We start from the raw sequence: 18,367 nt of genomic DNA, 5'->3' as shown, positions 1-18,367 counted from the left end.
GGAGCCACAGGGTTCCGCCCTCTTGCCCCAGGGCACCGAGTCATGCCAGTTCCCAGACAGATGGATTCCTTCCAAGAATTCCATAGTCCTGCTCAGTCACAGCTCCTGGAGCCTCCCTGCCTTGGATGGCTTTTATTATTTGGTGTCTAATGCAAATCCTTTTCTGTTCAGATTTCAAATACTTTCCTCTTCTGTCCTTTGATCACTATCTATTTGCATTGATCTCCCTCAGTATTTCTCAACCCCAAGAGCACATTAGAATTACCTGGGGGTGCTTTAGGAAGCAAAAATTTTGATGCACAGGCCCGCTCCCTGAAATCTGACTTCACTGGTCTGGGCTGGAGCCTAGGCATCAGCATTCTTTCACTGGGCAGCCAGGGACGAGAGGCACTGGTGCAGATGTCACCGTGGAGGGTATCCAGGTCAGGCCCACACTCAGAGTGGGGCCTCCTGGCCTTCAGACTTCCCAACTCCAACAAACCCTGAGAACGGTCTTGGCAGATCTCCAGGAGCAGTTGGACTCCCTGAGGCTGGAGCTGAAATGTGTTTCCCAGGCATCCACTCCGTAGCCAAGGCCAAAGTTTCCAACAGGAAGGGAGGGCGAGGCTTCTGTTTGCTTCCCAAGAGCCAACTGCCAGTGAGAGCTACCATGAGCCCCACCGTCAGGAGGACAAGAGGCAGTGAGAACTGCAGGCATTTCCCATCCACTCCACATGCTGGTGCGGTCCTAGGTGGAGGCAGCAGCATCTCCTGCAGCACTGGCCCTCAGAACTGGAGGAGGGCCAGCTAAGGACACACTGGGGACCTGGCCTGTAGGTGCTCTCTTAGTGCCAAAATGGAGGTGAGGATTCCTGCCCCTTTGAGGGTCTGGAGATACATCACTTCAGCATGGGGACAGTTTGCAGTAAACATTTTCTTCCTCCTGTTTTGCTAGTAACTCATGTCACAAATTTAGGGAAAATCTCCAAATCTGGGCCTCCACTCCCTCGGCGTCTGTCCACCCCACCTCCCTAATCCACAGCTTTGGGGAGGGCCTTGGAGCCATATCTGAGGCCCTGTGTTAGGAAGGTCAGGCTGAGGAACTTGGCAGTGGCCTCGCTGCTGCAAGAGAAATGATGTGGATTAACATGAGGGGAACCAGCCAACCTTCCCTGGGATGGGGAAGCAGAAATATGGCCTTGAGCCGGGGGAGGACTTAGAACTATAGGAAGAATTTCCTGACAAATGACAACGTTGCCTAAAGGACGCATAAGAGTCTGTGAAAGTTGGAGATTCCACCTCAGCGCCCGACCCTGTCACCACCAAGCAGCGTGGTTCCCATTTGACAGCTGAGAAAACCGAGGCTGACAGACATTCAATACCTTGGTGAAGCAGCCGCGTCAAGCGGCAGGGAGGGGACGGGAATCCGAAAGACCGTGTCCTCGGATTTTGTGCCTTTCATCTCCAGCCTTGCAGCCGGGGCCCTAGAGAAACCACACTTAGGTTTGGGCATTGAACCCAAGGGGAAAGTGTCCTTGAAATGCTGTGCCTTCTCCTTCTCCTCCCTTTGAGCCCCCCTCACGGAAGAGGAGAGTCTATAAAAGTATCTGGTGTTTACTGGAAGGTCTCTCGCGGCCAAGATCAGGGCAAGCTAGAGACCGTGCAGTCTGCAGAAACAGAGCGGCGCCTCGGGACGGCCCTTCCCTGGATTCGGCTCGGGCAGTTCTGCTCCCCTCGGGATTCGAACCCCGCACGTCTCCGGGCAGCGCCGCTCGATCCCCGCTGCGGAACCCACGCTGTGCAGCCGCCGCCCGCGGCCCGGCCCCGCCCCCCGCCCGGCCGCCAGGTGCCCAGAAGCTCGGCCTCCCCCTCCCGCGCCTGTTCCCGGCGCGGCCCGCGTCTCGGCGGTCACGTCTCCCCTTTCGGCTCCAGAGCACGAGTCAGCCGCTGCCCCGCCGACCCGGCCGCGGGGCGGGCCCCGGGGAGGGGAGGTGGCGCCGCGCGGGGCCGTGCGCGGGGGCCCCCCTCCCCCTCCCTCCCTGCCGCGCCCCAGTCGGCCCCGGCCCACAGGGCGCGGCGCGGGCGAGGCCGCTGCAGCCGGGCGCTCGGCAGGCGCGCGGGGGGCGGGGCGGGGGAGGCCCCGCCGGGGACGCCGCGAGGCCGCGCTTGGCGGGCGGCGCGAGGGCGGGTGTTGCTGGGGAGAAAAGTGCCGCCGCGGCCCCGCCCCGAGCCCTGCGGGCGCTGCGCCCTCTGCTGGTGCGACCTCGGAACTGCACGCGGACCCCGCCCGCGTCTACAGCGACAACCAGCTTCCGGAGGCCGAGGGCGGGTCGGGGTTGGGTCGGTAGAAACTACTAGTAAATTAAGGATCATAAAAAAAAAAAAAAAATTAAGGATCATCATTCGTTTTCAAAGAAAAAAAAAGCCGAATTCAAAAGTGGGGCAGCCTGGGTGGCTCAGCGGTTTAGCGCCGCCTTCAGCCCAGGGCCTGATCCTGGAGACCTGGGATCGAGTCCCACGTCAGGCTTCCTGCATGGAGCCTGCTTCTCCCTCTGCCTGTGTCTCTGCCTCTCTCTCTGTGTGTCTCTCATGAATAAATACATAAAATCTTTAAAAAAAAAAAAAAAAGCGAGTCCTGGACATTGCAGGAGAATGTGGGAATGTGGAGAAGAAAAAAATCACTCCTAGTGCCTACATCTAGAAACACACACTGTTCTATAGGGTCTACCCTATAGTGCTCCATATCGGCAAAACTGTGCACATTCTTTATAGAATAAAAAGCACAGTACTATCAGCTTCGCGAACGCAGAGGCCTTATTTTATTCACTGCCCCCTCTTCGGGGTCTGAAACACTGGCAGTATTCCAGATGCTCTGAAAGCATTTGTTCATATCTACATGGGATTGTGCTTTACCCAATGTCAGGATCATCACTGTGCTCATGCTTAAAATTTCTTTTATGATCCCCTGACTCCATACATGTGAGTATGTAAGAGATTGAAGGTAAAATGGTCCACTAGCCCCCCTTAGCTAGAACCCGAAGGCAGAATTATTCACACTACGCATATAATGTACCCCCTCCACACACACACACACCCAGAGTCTGGACAACACCCCGCAATTGAACACACCAGCAAAACTCGAGGCTATTCACACAAAGTAGGATAAACACCGTAAACAGCTGCATGTCAATGTAGTCAACTTTTGAGGCCAAATGAGTTTCACCAAACTAAACTAAAAACTTTGGGTTTCCAGCATACTTTGAATTTTGAATTTGTAGTGACTGTGGACTTGCACTAACCTCTGGTCACATTCAGGGTTGTGATGACATGAGTGCTATGAGCTCCTGCTTTCCCATTTGCTTGTCTCGTACACAATAATTCCAGGTAATTGTGGGGCCAACGGATTAGATGTGAAGAATGAGGGGTCTGGGGTATGAAGGGGTAGGATTTTGGTTAGGTTAGGCTTTTGGATCTAATCACACCTTCCCTACTCCTGGCCACCACCTTCAAACCAGTAGACTGCAGCCCTCATGTGGTTGCATCTTCTTCCTGGATTTACCTCCAGGACCAAGCTTGTCCCCACCTGGGGATTTTGAAAGAGAGGAGCCAAACTCTCCTGAAACACCCCACCCTCACAGAGCACTATCGTGACAAAAAGGACACGACGGAAACTTCTCAAGAAGGGTATGGGAAACAAGACATTCACGTATGTAGCCTTTGTGCTGGGCCTTTCTGCAAGCCCCAGACTAAATATCCAACTTCCTACTGACATCCCCATTTGATTCCCACCCCAAATTTACCTCAAATGTAACATGTCCAAGAGCACACTCACAAACCTCCCCTCAAAACCTGGTCCTCTTCTGTTGTGACCCATATCAGCGATAAAGCTCACCATCTACCCAAGCTAGGAACTCAGGCCATCTCCCTCCTTCTTCTTCTCCATCCTTATCCAACTCATCTCATGTCTTGCCCATTCACCTCCAAAACAGCCCTCCAACCCTTCCCTGCTCTCATCTCCACCACCACTGATCAAGAGACTTACCACCTTCCACTTCCAACTTTGACTCTACTCAGGTCCCTTCTCCACAATGAAGCTAGGCAAATCCCTTTGAAACACAATTGTGTCACACATACTCATATCCCAGGGCCACTAGGAGCAGATGCCCAGGTTTATGACTTCATTTAGGATTCCACAGTGCATGACCTGCAAAGTTATTTGACAGCTCTAAAATACACCCCACCCTTAGCTATAAAAATGGTAACGTCTCCCCCATTTCTTCTAGGAAAAAAAAAGAAAATCCATAAAAAGGCCTGCAGAGGGCAGCCCCTGTGGCGCAGTGGTTTAGCGCCGCCTGCAGCCCAGGGCATGATCCTGGAGACCGGGGATCGAGTCCTACATTGGGCTCCCTGCATGGAGCCCGCTTCTCCCTCTGCCTGTGTCTCTGCCTCTCTCTCTCTCTCTCTCTGAATGAATAAATAAATAAATCTTAAAAAAAAAAAAAAAAAAAGGCCTGCAGAGCCCTGCCTGGTCTGGCTTGGTCCTGTGTGGTGCTTACATTATGAACCTCTGCATTCTAGGGACACTAGCCTTCTTCCTCAGTCCCCTGAGTTTCCATACCGGGCCTTTCTCTGCACATTGTGCCCCCTTACTTGGAACATTCTCCCTCCATCTCTTCACCTATGTAATTGCCACTGTCCAGTCACATCTCAGTACAAGTGTTCTTTAAACAGGACATCTTCCAGAACAAGCCAAATGCCCCATCCTACGCCCTTTAGCACCACATGCTACTCCTGCACAGCTGTGACTCCCGGAGTCTTACCTGTATCTGCTGGTCCACCCTGCACCTGTTTCCCCAGGATACTGTCCTGTCTGGGTTGTCCATAGTGGTGTTGCCAGTCCCAGCCCAGAGCCCAGAGTACTTGCTTCATCAATGTACAAGTGAATGAAGGTTGAACACCTTGTTGTGTCTGCTTGCCTCTGCTCCCCACCTCAGGACAAGCCCAGGAAGAGGACCGGAAGCAGAGAAAGGAGGAAGGGTGTTTGTGAATTCCAACAAAAAGCATCTGCTCTGTGCTTGGCTCTGGCGTTAGGAAAAAGATGCAGCCCTGTCCTCAGGAGGTACTGAAACATGGCAGCCTGAGGAAGCAATTCACCAAGATCACCTTCAAGATCTTAACGTTTAGGGGCGCCTGGGTGGCACAGTCCGCTAAGTGGCTGACTCTTGGTTTTGGCTCAGGTCTTGATCTCAGGGTCTTGGGATGGAGCCCCACATCAGGCTCTGTGCTCAGCATAGAGTCTGCTTGAGATTCTCTCTTGGGGGCACCTGGGTGGCTCCGTTGGTTAAGCATCTGCCTTCAGATCAGATCATGATCCCAGCCAGGAGCCTGCTTAGAAAAAGATAGATTCTCTTTGCCCCTCCTACTCTTGCTATCTCTCTCTAAGTAGAGAAATTTATATTTTAAAAGATCTTAACATCTAAACAACAAAAACAAACCCATGGATCTAACAAAGCCCCCACCACACAGGGAACTTCCCCCACAGATAAAAGGCCCCTTCTCTGGGCCTGAACAAATCAGCAAAAGTCCCCTTTCTCCCAACCAACCAGGCCTCATGGCTCCCTGCCCTGCCAGTGCCTCAACTACCTGACCCTCTCAGACTAGAGGCTCTGGAGGCTGCCTGGTGTGGGAGTTTCTCGGGTGTATCAAGCTACGGAACTCGGCTTCCTGAGGCCCTAGGCATGTCCTCTGTGGGCCAGACACCCTAGCTTGAAGGAGGTCAAACCCCGCCTGGAGAAAGCCACACTGGGAGTCTCACAACCATTCCCCCTGAATATACCCAGGTCTTCCATCCAGCCTCGTCTTACTCTGTCTTCCGCCTGGGAACGGCTGTTCACCCTGGGCTCAGGGCTCCAGGCGTTGTCAGGGCACCTGGAAACTTGTGCTTTGGGATTTGCAGGCGGCTAGGAGTGGGCGCAGGGGGAGCGCGCAGGGGTGGCCGCCCCCCCCCCCCCCCCCCCCCCCCCCGCTCCCCGCTTCACAGCCCGCCGGAGCGGCGCAGAGGACAAGAGGCGGGGGCGTCTGCGAGGGCCGCACGCAGCTTGGGAGCGAAGGGAAGAGCACGGCGGGAGCTCAGCTAGCCCCGCGGAGGACGGGGCCTACGGTCCACGCGCGCCATCTAGTGACGAAACCTGTCACTGCCGCCCACCCCGACCTCCGGCTGCCGCCCACAGCGCGACATACCCGAGTTTTTCTGCACCAAGAGGGGGGCCCCCGCCTGTGTCCCTGTCAGAGAGGACTTTTGGAGCTCAGTTACCCCTGGCGCGGTGCTCTGCGCCGTAAAAAGGAAGCCAAGGAAGAAACTCTCATAATCTATAGATGCTCTGAATTTTGTTAATTTAATAAAAAAAAAATTCAATTCAATGTGTTTCCCTTTAACCCGGCTGCTAGGAGTCTCAGCGCCAAAACTGGGGTCCATCTTAACAGGACCTTATAAAGACCACTTTCGTACTGACCTCACCTCTGTTTTACCTAATTTTTTAATGTCCCCACCTCTTCCCCAATTTATTGCCATTTTCCTTATCTAGTTTCTATCTCATATGAAACCTATATTTTCAAATTTTTGGAAAAAGTTGGAGTCACCAGTTACTCCCCACAGGGTCTCCATTAGCTTCCTAAGCATCTTATCCAGCAGTCATCAGGAGTGAGAGGGTTCAGAACCCCAGGATACAGGAAGCTAAAAAGTCAGTGAGCCAGGGACCTGGGAGACATATCACATATTAGGACACTTTACTAAGCACTAAATGTAAAATTCAGTGAATTTTAAAAAAGATTTTATTTTGGGGGATCCCTTGGTGGCTCAGCGGTTTGGTGCCTGCCTTTGGCCCAGGGTGTGGTCCCGGAGTCCCAGGATCGAGTCCCACGTCGGAATCCCTGCAGGGAGTCTGCTTCTCCCTCTGCCTGTGTCTCTGCCTCTCTCTCTCTGTGTCTCTCACGAATAAATAAATAAATCTTAAAAAAAAAAAACTCATTTTTTTTACTTATTCACAAGAGACACAGAGAGGTAGAGACACAGGCAGAGGGAGAAGCAGGCTCCCTGGGAGAAGCCTGATGCAGGACTCGATCCTGGGACCTCAGGATCAGGACCTGAGCCAAAGGCAGATGCTCAACCACTGAGCCAACCAGGTGCCCCTCATTGAATTCTTACAATCTTATTTCTGTAGGTGAGGAAATGAAGCTCTGAGGCTTGGGGCAATTTTCTATACAGCAATAAATAATATGCACTTTTTATGCAGAGGTGACTGAGGCTCAGAGAGGTTAAGTGACTCATCCAAGGTCACACAGCTGGTAAGTGGTAGAAATGGAGTTAAGATGCCTCAAGTACATGTTCTTAATCACTAGACTCTACTGAGGCTTCATGAGCTCTAAGTCAGGCATCTGCCAAAGCTAGAGGGGGGAAAGAAGGGCCCTAAGTTTCAGGGTCACAGGCTGGAGGAGGAACTTGCCAGCAGAGCTGGAAGCACTGTGTGACAGCATCACCTGCAGTTGCTTGGTGTGTGATTGGGATTGTGTAGATATTAGTTTAGTTTACTTCTGCCCAGCCGAACATCCTGGATGGAGCATGAACAGCCTCAGACCGCTTCCTATGCCAGTTGTAAAGATCAAGTTGGAGCTGGTTTGTGTCTCATTTTTTACAGGTCAGTCAAAAGGGTCTAGTTGGCTCCCAGGAGTGGAAGTGCTTTAGGACTATTTTATTGTCCTTCTCTTAAAATAGTGACTGGTCTCTAAATACAAAAAGATATCTGGAGAATAAGTGAACAATCAAATGAATGAATAAAAAAGTTGAACCTTCCCTCAGGCTTTGCCATGAAAGAATCAAACTATGTGCGAGGTGCTGACAGCACAGCAAGACGTCGCCTAATGTGAACCAGGGCTGCTCGAAAGCACAGATCCCAAGTAGAACTGCAAGGGAGTTTGTAAAGCGCAGACATCATTCAATAGAATGGTTTCAGAAGCTCCCTTTGCAGCCATAAGGATGGTGGCCTGAGGGGGAGTTCCTGGTAGTGGAGACCAGCTAGAAACTATTTAGTCCAGTTAAGAGACAAGAAGTCAAACTGACAATTTTTATTTAAAAATGGGGAGGGGGGGGGGAATTAGCTCAGGAGGTAGAAAAAAAAAAAAAAAAGAAAAAATGGGGAGGGGCAGGAGGAGAGGGAGAGGATCCTAAGCAGGCTCCACACCTGGCTCAGAGCCCGATCCGGGACTTGATCTCTCCAGCCTGAGATTATGACTGAGATGAAACCGAGTCAACTGCTCAACGAACTGAGCCAGCCGGGTGTTCCCAAACTGGCAAGTCTCTAGAACCAGGCATGGTTTCTGGTGTGCCCTTCACCCTCACATGGGTGTCTGGTCATAAAAAGGAGCCACTCAGGTTGAAGAAACTAGTTCTTGGGATATGCTCTGAGGCCCCATCTGGGCTAGGCCGTGGAGCTCTGAACCCCAGCTTCACCTTCCCCTAGAGAACCATCTGGAGAGTTGCAGTCACACCTCTTTGGTACAGTTTGATTCTTGCATTTCCAGGCTCCTGAATCACCGTCCAGGTACACCTGCGGAGTGGACCTCATGGTCTCCCTGGATCTTCTTGTCCAGAGTCACAGTCCACCTGTAATACTACTTATGCAGCTCCCTGCCCTAGGTGAGGAAAAGAGTGATTGGAAGTGGCAGAAAGAAAATGCTGAGCACTCCGTGTTAATGAAATCCTACACTTCCAGGGAGAATGGGGGTTGGAATGTTGGGATGAAAACAGAGGTGGTCCAGAAAGCAGTGCTACAGAACATTAAAAATAGTTGTGGAGAGTGTTCAGGTGATTTTTAAAAACTATTTTACTTTTCTGTATTACCAGAATTTTTATAATAATTTCATAATAGGAAAGGGTGTGGCTCGTAACACTTGGTGAACTGCAGTAGCTGGTAGATTGAGGAATGTTTTTTTAAAAATAATCCTAAACTTGATTCAACTGAGTGTTGCATTCTGCTTTCAATAGTGTTTCTAGAAGACAGAAATAAAATACTAAGCACCATGTTATCCTAATATTGGTCCCTAATAAAACCAATCACCTTGGAACAAAGGTCTCAGAACAGTAGGGCTTACCTCAATGTCAGGGAGTAGAGTTGATAAGTACCAATAAAGGATTACATTCAAGCCTTCACTATCAGCAGCAACCCCACTCTCCAAAAGATAGCAATTTTGGTGGCAATTGAGCAAATTAAAAATAGGACACACTTTTTTTTTTAAGATTTTTTTATTCATGAGACACGGGGGTGGGGGTGGGAGATGTGGGCAAGTGAGAAGCAGGCTCTTCCCAAGAGCTGGATGCAGGATTTGATCCTGGATCCCGGGATCCCGACCGGAGCTGAAATCAGCCGCCCAACTACTGAGCCACCCAGGCGTCCCAGACATTGTAAATAAAAACCTAGCCTTAAGCCATGCAGTCCAGGACCAGTAACAAGACAACCCAGCAACTGCTGTATGACACACATATGAGAAGTTTTAAGTGTCCTAGATTTTTTTTCTCCCCTAATTTCGTTTTGCATTTGAAGGAATGGACACTCAGGTTAAGGAATTTGCCCAAGATTTTACAGCTAGAACAGAGAGAGCTCTTAGAAGGGATGTGAGTGAGCCCAACACTTGATAAACCCGTGTCATTGTCTTAGCTTGGGTTTCCTAGACACAGCCGCATGCAGAATGTTGGAAGAGCTCAGCCCTGCAGAACACCTTGGAAAAGTACCCCAGTGCCAGGTCTTTAAGAGAAAAATAATGCCACATGTACACGACATGACCATTTTCAAGCCAAAGAAAGGGAACAGATCCTGCCCTCACAGTAACTAACCCTTATGCCTTGATTTTGGAACTGTAGCCTCTAGAACTGAGACAATAAACCCCAGTTTGTGGTACTTTGTTATGACAGCCCTTAGCAACTAATACACATCTTAGCAGAAACTGTGGTTCTGACCTTAGGTATTAAACATAGTACAGCCTTTCCCCCCATCACTTCACAAGCCTGCAACCCTCCCACTTCCACAAACCCAGGGTCTTTCTCAAAGTGCTAGTTTGTTCTACTTAACCTATTTAAATCTCAAATGTGTAAAATATCTATATAATAATGTTGCACTGCTATTGAGTGCTACAGCTCCAAGCCCATTTTCCCCAACAGCCTATGGTGCAATTTTCAGAGTGTAACAATTTTTAAGGAAGATCAAATTGTATCAACACTGCATAAAAGGGGTGGCGGCATGGGGAGTAACATTATGCTACTTGGGAATATTTTCCTCAAGTGCGAACTTCTCATATCCAGCTTTACACTCTAAACCCCCCCACACACACACACCAACCCTGAAACCCTAACTCTAAACCCAGTTCTTAACCTGGCAACGTGGAGGCAACGTTCATAAACATTTTTAAATGATGCTTTTCTTTCGGGAACCACTACAGTGCTCCTCCCTCTCTCAGCAAGTTGTTGCATCCTCCTAGAATTAGGAGAATAATCAACCTGAAAAACGCTCTTACTTCATTTTGGTCTTAGAACAGTAAGGAAAACTATCTCAAGAGGGTAAGTTTAAGTCATGAATTAATGCTGAGGGACATTCTCAGAGATAAAAGATACTGCACCCTTGGTTTGGAAATTCAAGAGTTGTATCAGTGAAAAATAGACTTGGAATATGGAACAGAGAAACCCCCAGAAAACAACTGTAAGAAAAAGAACAGATGGGAGGAACTCAGTGAAATCCAGAGAAAATTCCTAACCCTTAGTCAAGTGTCTCCCTGCTCCCACCTTCCTTCTACATCCTGCTAAAAATTGAGTGGTGTCAAGGTTATAGGCAGATAGTCTGGCACCATTATTTAGAAGAAACTGATTTATCTGGGCCTAAATTTAATCTAATATCCTACTAGTTTACTGTTAAGACTTTTGTACTCTTGCAAGGTCTGTGTGTGTGTGTTGTGTGTGTGCGTGCGCACGCGGGAAGAATACATGATCACTTCACCTGTCAACTGCAGATTCTTAACACTTTTCAATTTTCTGTAACTGATCCAGTGGCAACCTTCTCCAACGAGGCCATCAACTGCACAGGGTTTTGACAAGCATAAGCAGCATTACGGTAGAACCAGGATTTGAAAGACCATTTGACAACAGAATTGCTTTTGAAGCTATAGTTAGGTCAAGGAATTCAGGAGTTCTGGAACATGTTTCTTACCTGCTCCAAGACAACACACAAAATGAGCATGTTGGGTAAATTAGCCCTTCTATTCATTGCCTATTTTTAAAAAGTTTGCCCAGTTCCAGTTTCCAACAGATAAAACCCAAATTCTTCAACTGTATCAAACACTGGTCAGAGTGCCTGAAGCCTGGAGTAGTTTTGTGTTCCCCCATCTATACTCCATTCTAGGTGAAGACCTAAACTATGATGAAGATAAATGTAGTACCCACAATTTGTAGTTAAACAAAAAACAAAAAACAAATAACAAATTTCCTCAGTAACATTTGAGAGCAGGCACTGTTTTCAGGTTAACTTTAACGTGCCCAAATGGATGATCATACATCACCAGAATTTTAAACTTAAAAAGGCTTTCTTGTTTCTATACCTTCCCATCCTGAATCAGCAACGAGCTAGGGAAAAAAAAAAAGAAATCGAATTTATACCATTCTTATTAACTCAAATTTGACTGCAGTCCCAGAGTAAAAGGCTCCAGAAATCATAAATTATCAAAACAGTCACCTTAAAGTTGGTAATTATTTTAAGTAGGTAAAGATTAGCCTCCAGCAGTGCCAGAAAAAGACCAGAACCAGTTGTTTCTTATTCCTAAGCTAGTTTTATTCCCATTATGAAAGCCTGAGTGTGCAAATATACCATTCTTTTATTTTGCCTTCATTATGGACAAGACAGGAATTAAGGTATTTGGAGGATTTATTCACAAGTTGAATGTGGAAGACTATGAATTCTTCTCTGATCTTATACCTTGAAGCCAATTAAGTATTGTTATTATATTGTTGGTCAAGTTGCTAATATCTATAGTGAGAAAATACAAAGTCCCCAACAAGGGACAAAAGAGATTGAACAGTGGCTTTTTAAACACAATATTTGCATTGAATATTAATTACAGTGCCCACAATTACTTAGAATACCTACCTTAACTTATATAAATCAATTTCATTTAGTCTAAGTTTAAACTTCAAGAGGCTGGTAAATTAATGGATCTAGAAAACATGGCCCTGGAAACCTCTCAGTGCTCACATATATATTGAACATCATCAAAATCTTCCACATGTAATGCCCAGCATCATTTTACCAGATTTGCTACTTTATAATAAAGATTCTGAAAGAATACTCGCAAGTTAATATAAACAAAGTTGATATGCAGAATTACCCTTTCACGATAGAAGCCAAAGTAAAACATAAGGAGGAATAAAAACATTTTATCTTGTGTATTCAGAATCACACACAAATTACCTTTACAGTTCAATTTACTATATAGAAATCATTTGGGTTTTATATTTTCAGTTAAATTCTGAGCGGAGATTACAATATTGTAAAAAAAAAAAAAAAAGATTGTTACATTAATTCAGTACTTTTTAGCATACCAAATTGAAATACATTAAGTTCAAACTTCAGATTTATGGCAAACAGTCTTCAAATACAATACAGACATTTCTCAAAGTTACCATCTCATTCACATGTGATATTTGCGACTCTTGAGCTGTAATACATAGAACTTTCCTATGACTATGGCAAAGCTGACATGCCATGAAGCTCAAAGCTGTGTAGTCAAGCCAAGGACTCAAAGTTGTTACCATTCTGTAAAAAATGGTTTGTCATTTCTGGACCACAAAGCACAACATGTAAAGGAGGCTGGGAATAATTCCTCCACTTTATTATGGTTTAAAAAAGTTGCATGTAGCTTGGAACTTTGCATAAAACCCCATATTATACCTTGGTAAAGTCCAAGGGTAATTACAGAGGACAATGGACTGGGGTCTTAAATTTTATTATTAGAACCCATGAAATTCAAATGGGCATCAATCAAATCAAAAAATATTAAGCACCTACTGGTTTAGATTGAAATTTATTAGAGATTCATGATCAATTTCTTTCCACCTTGAAATCAAGGTGTAAAAACCAGCTATTAAGTGCATTCCAAACTTCTCCTATGTAGCACAGGTAGAATTTTCTGTCCGTTGGCACCAAAGTGAAGTCACATTTCCTCTTGGGGAGACAGAAATTCCACATCTGAACATAGAGTAAGTTAGGAAAAAATGACCCCTGTTGTTTATTACTCTTGTGATTCTGAGGTCTAGGATTACTAATATACTAGCAGTGAACAACGCAAACTCCTGGCAACAACTGTCAGGTTAGTAACACTAACTCCCTTCCCCCAGTCACAAAATTTTAGTATGAAAAGAATTAAAATTACAAAGCTGAACAAATGGGAAATAAGAAACTAAGCATAACTAAAACAAAAACTCCTAAAGTTTGAAATCATTGCAATTAAGAAATTGAGAACAGGTGTGCTTCACCCCACTCCCTACAACTCTGAATTTAAATAATATTCCGTGCAAAAGAGCATCAGGTTTCTGGATATAGATGTAGCCCTTCTCTAAGTTTTAGTGCGTTGCAGAATTCTCTGCGATTTTATCCCCCTCCCCCCCAGTTTATTCAAAGTATTTAATAGAATCTTCCATTTCAGCCGAAAGATTTGTAATTCAAAGATTTACTAAGGTATTCTATGCATCCTATCTATACAGAAACACCTATTAATTATTACAATTGGTTTATGCAGAATTAACATTTTTGGTGTTAAAATTGTTAAACATCATGCTTATCGCACATCAACTCTCCATGAATCTGAACGTCACAATGATTTACCAAACATTTTACTTAAATTACTATTTAAATAACTGAAAAAAATGTACTGAGCCAAACTAAACTTAAATGGGCTATAAAAGAAAAAAAACCTTCAAAACAGTCCATATACACATCTATTTCAAAACTACCTTTCCTAGCTAGCCCCTTTCCCAAAGTTTTAGCCTGAAAAAACAGTAAAATCTACACAAAATTTTATTGCAATCATACAAGGGTTACATTAGGTCAAATACAACAAATACTATGATGCAATTTTACATTTATTAAACTACAGTTCAAAGCACAAATTTACACATTCTAAATACACTAAACATATCTAATGAAGTCACACTAGTCTTCCACTGACATTTGATATATCTGGGTGAAAGACATTTAATTTTACAAGACTTTTTAACATGAATCCTTAGTATAAAAACTGTGTACTTGTATGTAAACGATTTAATGGGGAACCCAATTAATGGGCTTCCATCTCCACTAAGTCATCCATTTTGTTGCATATTTTATTTTAAACGCTTAAGGGAGTAGGACAAACTGGTAAGTTTAAATCTGGATACATTATCTAAATTTCCCAATTACCCCCAATGAATTATAGATGAAAGCTGATTTCGTCTGGTCCCAAATAGCTATTACTAATAGATTTTGTCTCCAAGAGAATTAATAGAGTAAGATTGTTTGAATTTGTTTCACACTGGAATGTAGACCAGACAAGCTTAACCTGCAACTTCAGATCTCAAGAAGCATTAATGCCTGTTTAAGCTTCAGAGGAAAAGCTATCTTCTTGGCTCAGCTGAATGCAAGGCACAAAGAAGAAGTTCTTCATCATTGTGTCTGAAGTAAGTCCAGCATCTTGCATCTCATACCTGTCAAAAACAAAAACAAAAAACAAAACAAAAAAACCCCCAAACCCCCCAAAAACATAAAACCGTTAATTCTGAGTTTAAGCATAAAGACCACATGAACACATAACAAATGGACAATGAAATAAGATTATAAAATAACTAGTCCTCCAATAACCCTTAACAGGGGCATTTTGCTATTACTTGTGAGGCATTTGTCACAGAATTAAAATTATTAGCCGACATGTTATGTCATCTTGAATACCCAATCAGCTTTACAATGAAAACAATACCTTACCAATCGCTAAATGACATCATGTAGTAAATAGCTGGCCTCTGAAAATCATTAAAAGCAGATGGTTCATGGAGAGAATCTGCTCCCATGTTATCAAAGATAAGCCAATCTCCCACATTCAGCTCAGGAAGAAGACAGCTTTCCACAATTTGATCAAGCTCATCACAGGATGGACCCCAAAGGCTGCTTGTAAACAGAGGCTCATCTTTCTTGTATTTCTGTCAGGAGAAAAAAAAAAGTTTTCTAAATTAAGTTTTTAAACTCATGTGTTTTTAACTCATGTTTATTTCATGCAGGTATTGAATTTGAGGGTAGATGAGAATATTTTTTACTCTATCAGATTTAATATGCCTATGAAAGGCAGGCTTGGAGCCAGGAGCATTGGTGCTCCTTCTTAACTCCATCTAAGGAAGATAAATCGTCAAAAGGGAGCAATATTCCCCATCTTAAAAGCATTTCTCCAAAACTTGGGAGGCACCTTTTAAAAAAAGAGCTCAGTTTATAAATGCCAAATAAGTTGTTGTTATACTTGCCTTATGAACCTCTGGAATGGTATTTAAGTCCTCAGACAGTTTACTTGCAAAGGAACCATAAATACCATCATTCATATAATACATGAAGGCTGGTTCATCACTTCCGGTTTTTTCTACTGAAATAAAGCAGAAAAATGAAAATGAATTTACATTAAAATGTCTAAAAAAGCTAACTATGCAAGGCATAGCAGATTGAATATTTACAGAACAGACTTACAGTTTTCACATTTCCCAAAATTTTATTTAAATCAAATTTTAAAAAACCTGATGTATACTGACATACCTCAATACTAATACTGTCAGCCTAAAAAACTGAAAACATACTTCACAAGGAAGATAACCAATGAACACATGAAAATATGTTCTACAGAAGTCACCAGGTAAATGCAAATTAAAACTATAATGAGTTTCTACCAACACACACCTTTAGAATGGATAAAATTAAAAAGCGACCACACACACACACACAAAAAAATCAGTAAAAGTGGGGGAACAATCAGAACTTGCACATATATACCATCAGTGGGGAGATAAAATACTACTTTGAAATTTTTGACATCTACTCTGACCCAGCAATTCTACTCTTAGTCATTTCCCCAATGACTTACACAAGAGTGTTAAGTTTTATTCCTAACAGCTCAGAACTGGGAACCAAATAAATATTCATCAGCAAAGAGAATGGATAAAGTCTATTCACAGTGGAATATTAGCAATAAAGATGAAACAAAAGCAGTTCAGATATTTTTTATCTTTTTTAAAAGATTTTATTTATTTATTTATGAGAGAGAGAGATAGAAAGAGAGACAGAGAGGCAGAGACACAGGCAGAGGGAGAAGCAGGCTCCATGCAGGGAGCCTGACATGGGACTCGATCCTGGGGGTCCAGGATCAGGCCCTGGGCTGACACTGGTGCTACACCGCTGAGCCACCCAAGCCGCCCTCAATCAGATATTATACAGAGTTGTCCTACAATATATGCTAGGTGATTCCATTTATATGAAGTTTGAGAGCAATTCAAACTAATCTATGGTGGAAAAACCTTCACAATAGTGACTGTCTAGGAAAGAAATGGAAAAAAAAAAAAAAAACCTAAGATATGAAATTTGTTTCTATAGGGATGTCAGTATATACTTTAATTTGTCACATTATATGCTTAAGATTGTACTCCTTGTATCTCCTTGTATAAAAATTTATGCCAAAAACCAACCCTAAACAGATACCAAACTACAGGTTAAGTGGTTTGGTTAACTGCTGGGATAGGAGTTAGCTATTCGGGAAATACCACCTTCTACGTATTCCAGACTTAAGCAAACATATGTAGTATACGATAATGGGAGCTAGGTTTCTCACTCTTGGGAAAGTTACAATGTGTAAGGAGAAAAACAGAATGCAGCCTGTGATATACTACTGCATGCCCAGCTTCTGATATATAGTTATGTGTGCTATGCATATATATGCACACACACATTTCCCGGTTCTCTTCAGTGAGAAAGCTTGGATGAAATGATGTATCAGTAGTAGTGAGCACAACCAACTCCTTTCTTGTTTTTTCAAATACCACTCTTCGTTAAAATGAACTGGAGCTCCTTGGAGAAATGGCCAATTCTAGGACTGAGGCAGGTAAAGAACCTGGGTATCTTGATGCACCATGAAGTAAAGAAGTACTCAGGCAGTGATGGAGGTATGTCATAAGGACCCCAATTTTGGATAGTAAATAATTAAAAATAATTGATTACATACTGAGTATCTAGGAGTTTACACTAATATAAATAAAGAGAAGGGAAAGCTATTCTTAGACTAACAGTCAGAAATTCACTGATATTAAAACTAATGGGGTAAAAGTATGAAAAGAAAAAGGTCATTCACAAATTATCTTTCCACTTCATAATACAGAAATCCACTGACATCATGTTAACAAAGTGATCAAAATGGGAAGTTCCTGGTATTTTTGTAGCTCTTCAACTCAAAAGAAAAACTTATCCTTATTAACTGAAGGAAAAACGGTCTTCTTAACATAGAACAGTACTTTCTACATTTTTTTTAAAATAAATTTTTATTTATTTATGACAGTCACACACACACACACACACAGAGAGAGAGAGAGAGAGAGGCAGAGACACAGGCAGAGGGAGGAGCAGGCTCCATGCACCGGGAGCCCGACCTGGGACTCGATCCCAGGTCTCCAGGATCGCACCCTGGGCCAAAGGCAGGCGCCAAACCGCTGCGCCACCCAGGGATCCCCCTTACAATATTTTATACTTGACTAGTATAGGATAATTGCAATTAGTTTGAAGATAAATTTAACTAAGAAAAACAAAATCATAAACTTCGTAACTTACCTCCAGAGGAAAATTTATCATTTTCAACAACTTTCTTTGCAATGATATTAACTGCAAGTGTAAATGCAGAAGACACATAGTAGCTTCCAGGTTCTGAGATTATCTTAATGCCAGATCCTTCAGGAAAGTAGACATCCAACAAAGGGCTGATAACATGATTAACCTATGAATTTTAAACCCCACATTATGATTTCAATATTGAACTAGATAATTCACATTAAGAGATGGATATATTTCCTAGAAAACTTAAAGCCATAGTTCCAGTTATAGACCAGAAAGCTTAGCTATTTAGCAGTTACCTTCAAACAATTAAGCAGGCTTTTGAGGCATCAAAGTTTATATTATCAGAATGGCATTAATTTAAAAAAATTTCGTAACACCAAGGGTGAATGGCTACTGCTGATTGTTTCTATACCCCTTAACACTAGCAAAGAAGGAGCAACACATCAAATCAGTTTGAGAGACAGAGGGCA

General features: G+C 44.0%; 1 protein-coding gene across 3 annotated transcripts in view; it reads right to left on the bottom strand.

The window, feature by feature from the left end:
- Positions 1 to 12,442: 12,442 nt before the first annotated feature.
- AZIN1 (antizyme inhibitor 1) overlaps positions 12,443 to 18,367 on the bottom strand; it is a 30,500-nt gene continuing 24,575 nt past the window's right edge. For 2 of the 3 annotated variants that reach the window (XM_041769073.1, XM_041769072.1), the window contains 4 exons: positions 17,895 to 18,057; positions 15,557 to 15,672; positions 15,027 to 15,241; positions 12,443 to 14,752 (listed from right to left, as the gene is read on the bottom strand). In XM_041769073.1, coding sequence (XP_041625007.1) covers positions 14,644 to 14,752; positions 15,027 to 15,241; positions 15,557 to 15,672; positions 17,895 to 18,057 — 603 coding nt within the window. In that variant the 3' untranslated portion in view covers positions 12,443 to 14,643. The remainder of the gene's footprint in view (positions 14,753 to 15,026; positions 15,242 to 15,556; positions 15,673 to 17,894; positions 18,058 to 18,367) is intronic. The other variant, XM_041769074.1, reaches the window with a different exon arrangement.

Source organism: Vulpes lagopus, chromosome 9 (assembly GCF_018345385.1).
Source record: "Vulpes lagopus strain Blue_001 chromosome 9, ASM1834538v1, whole genome shotgun sequence".
NCBI classification, from domain to species: Eukaryota; Metazoa; Chordata; class Mammalia; order Carnivora; family Canidae; genus Vulpes; species Vulpes lagopus.
The sequence above is the reverse complement of the archived record's forward strand: the minus strand, read 5'-3'. Positions and strand labels throughout refer to the sequence as shown.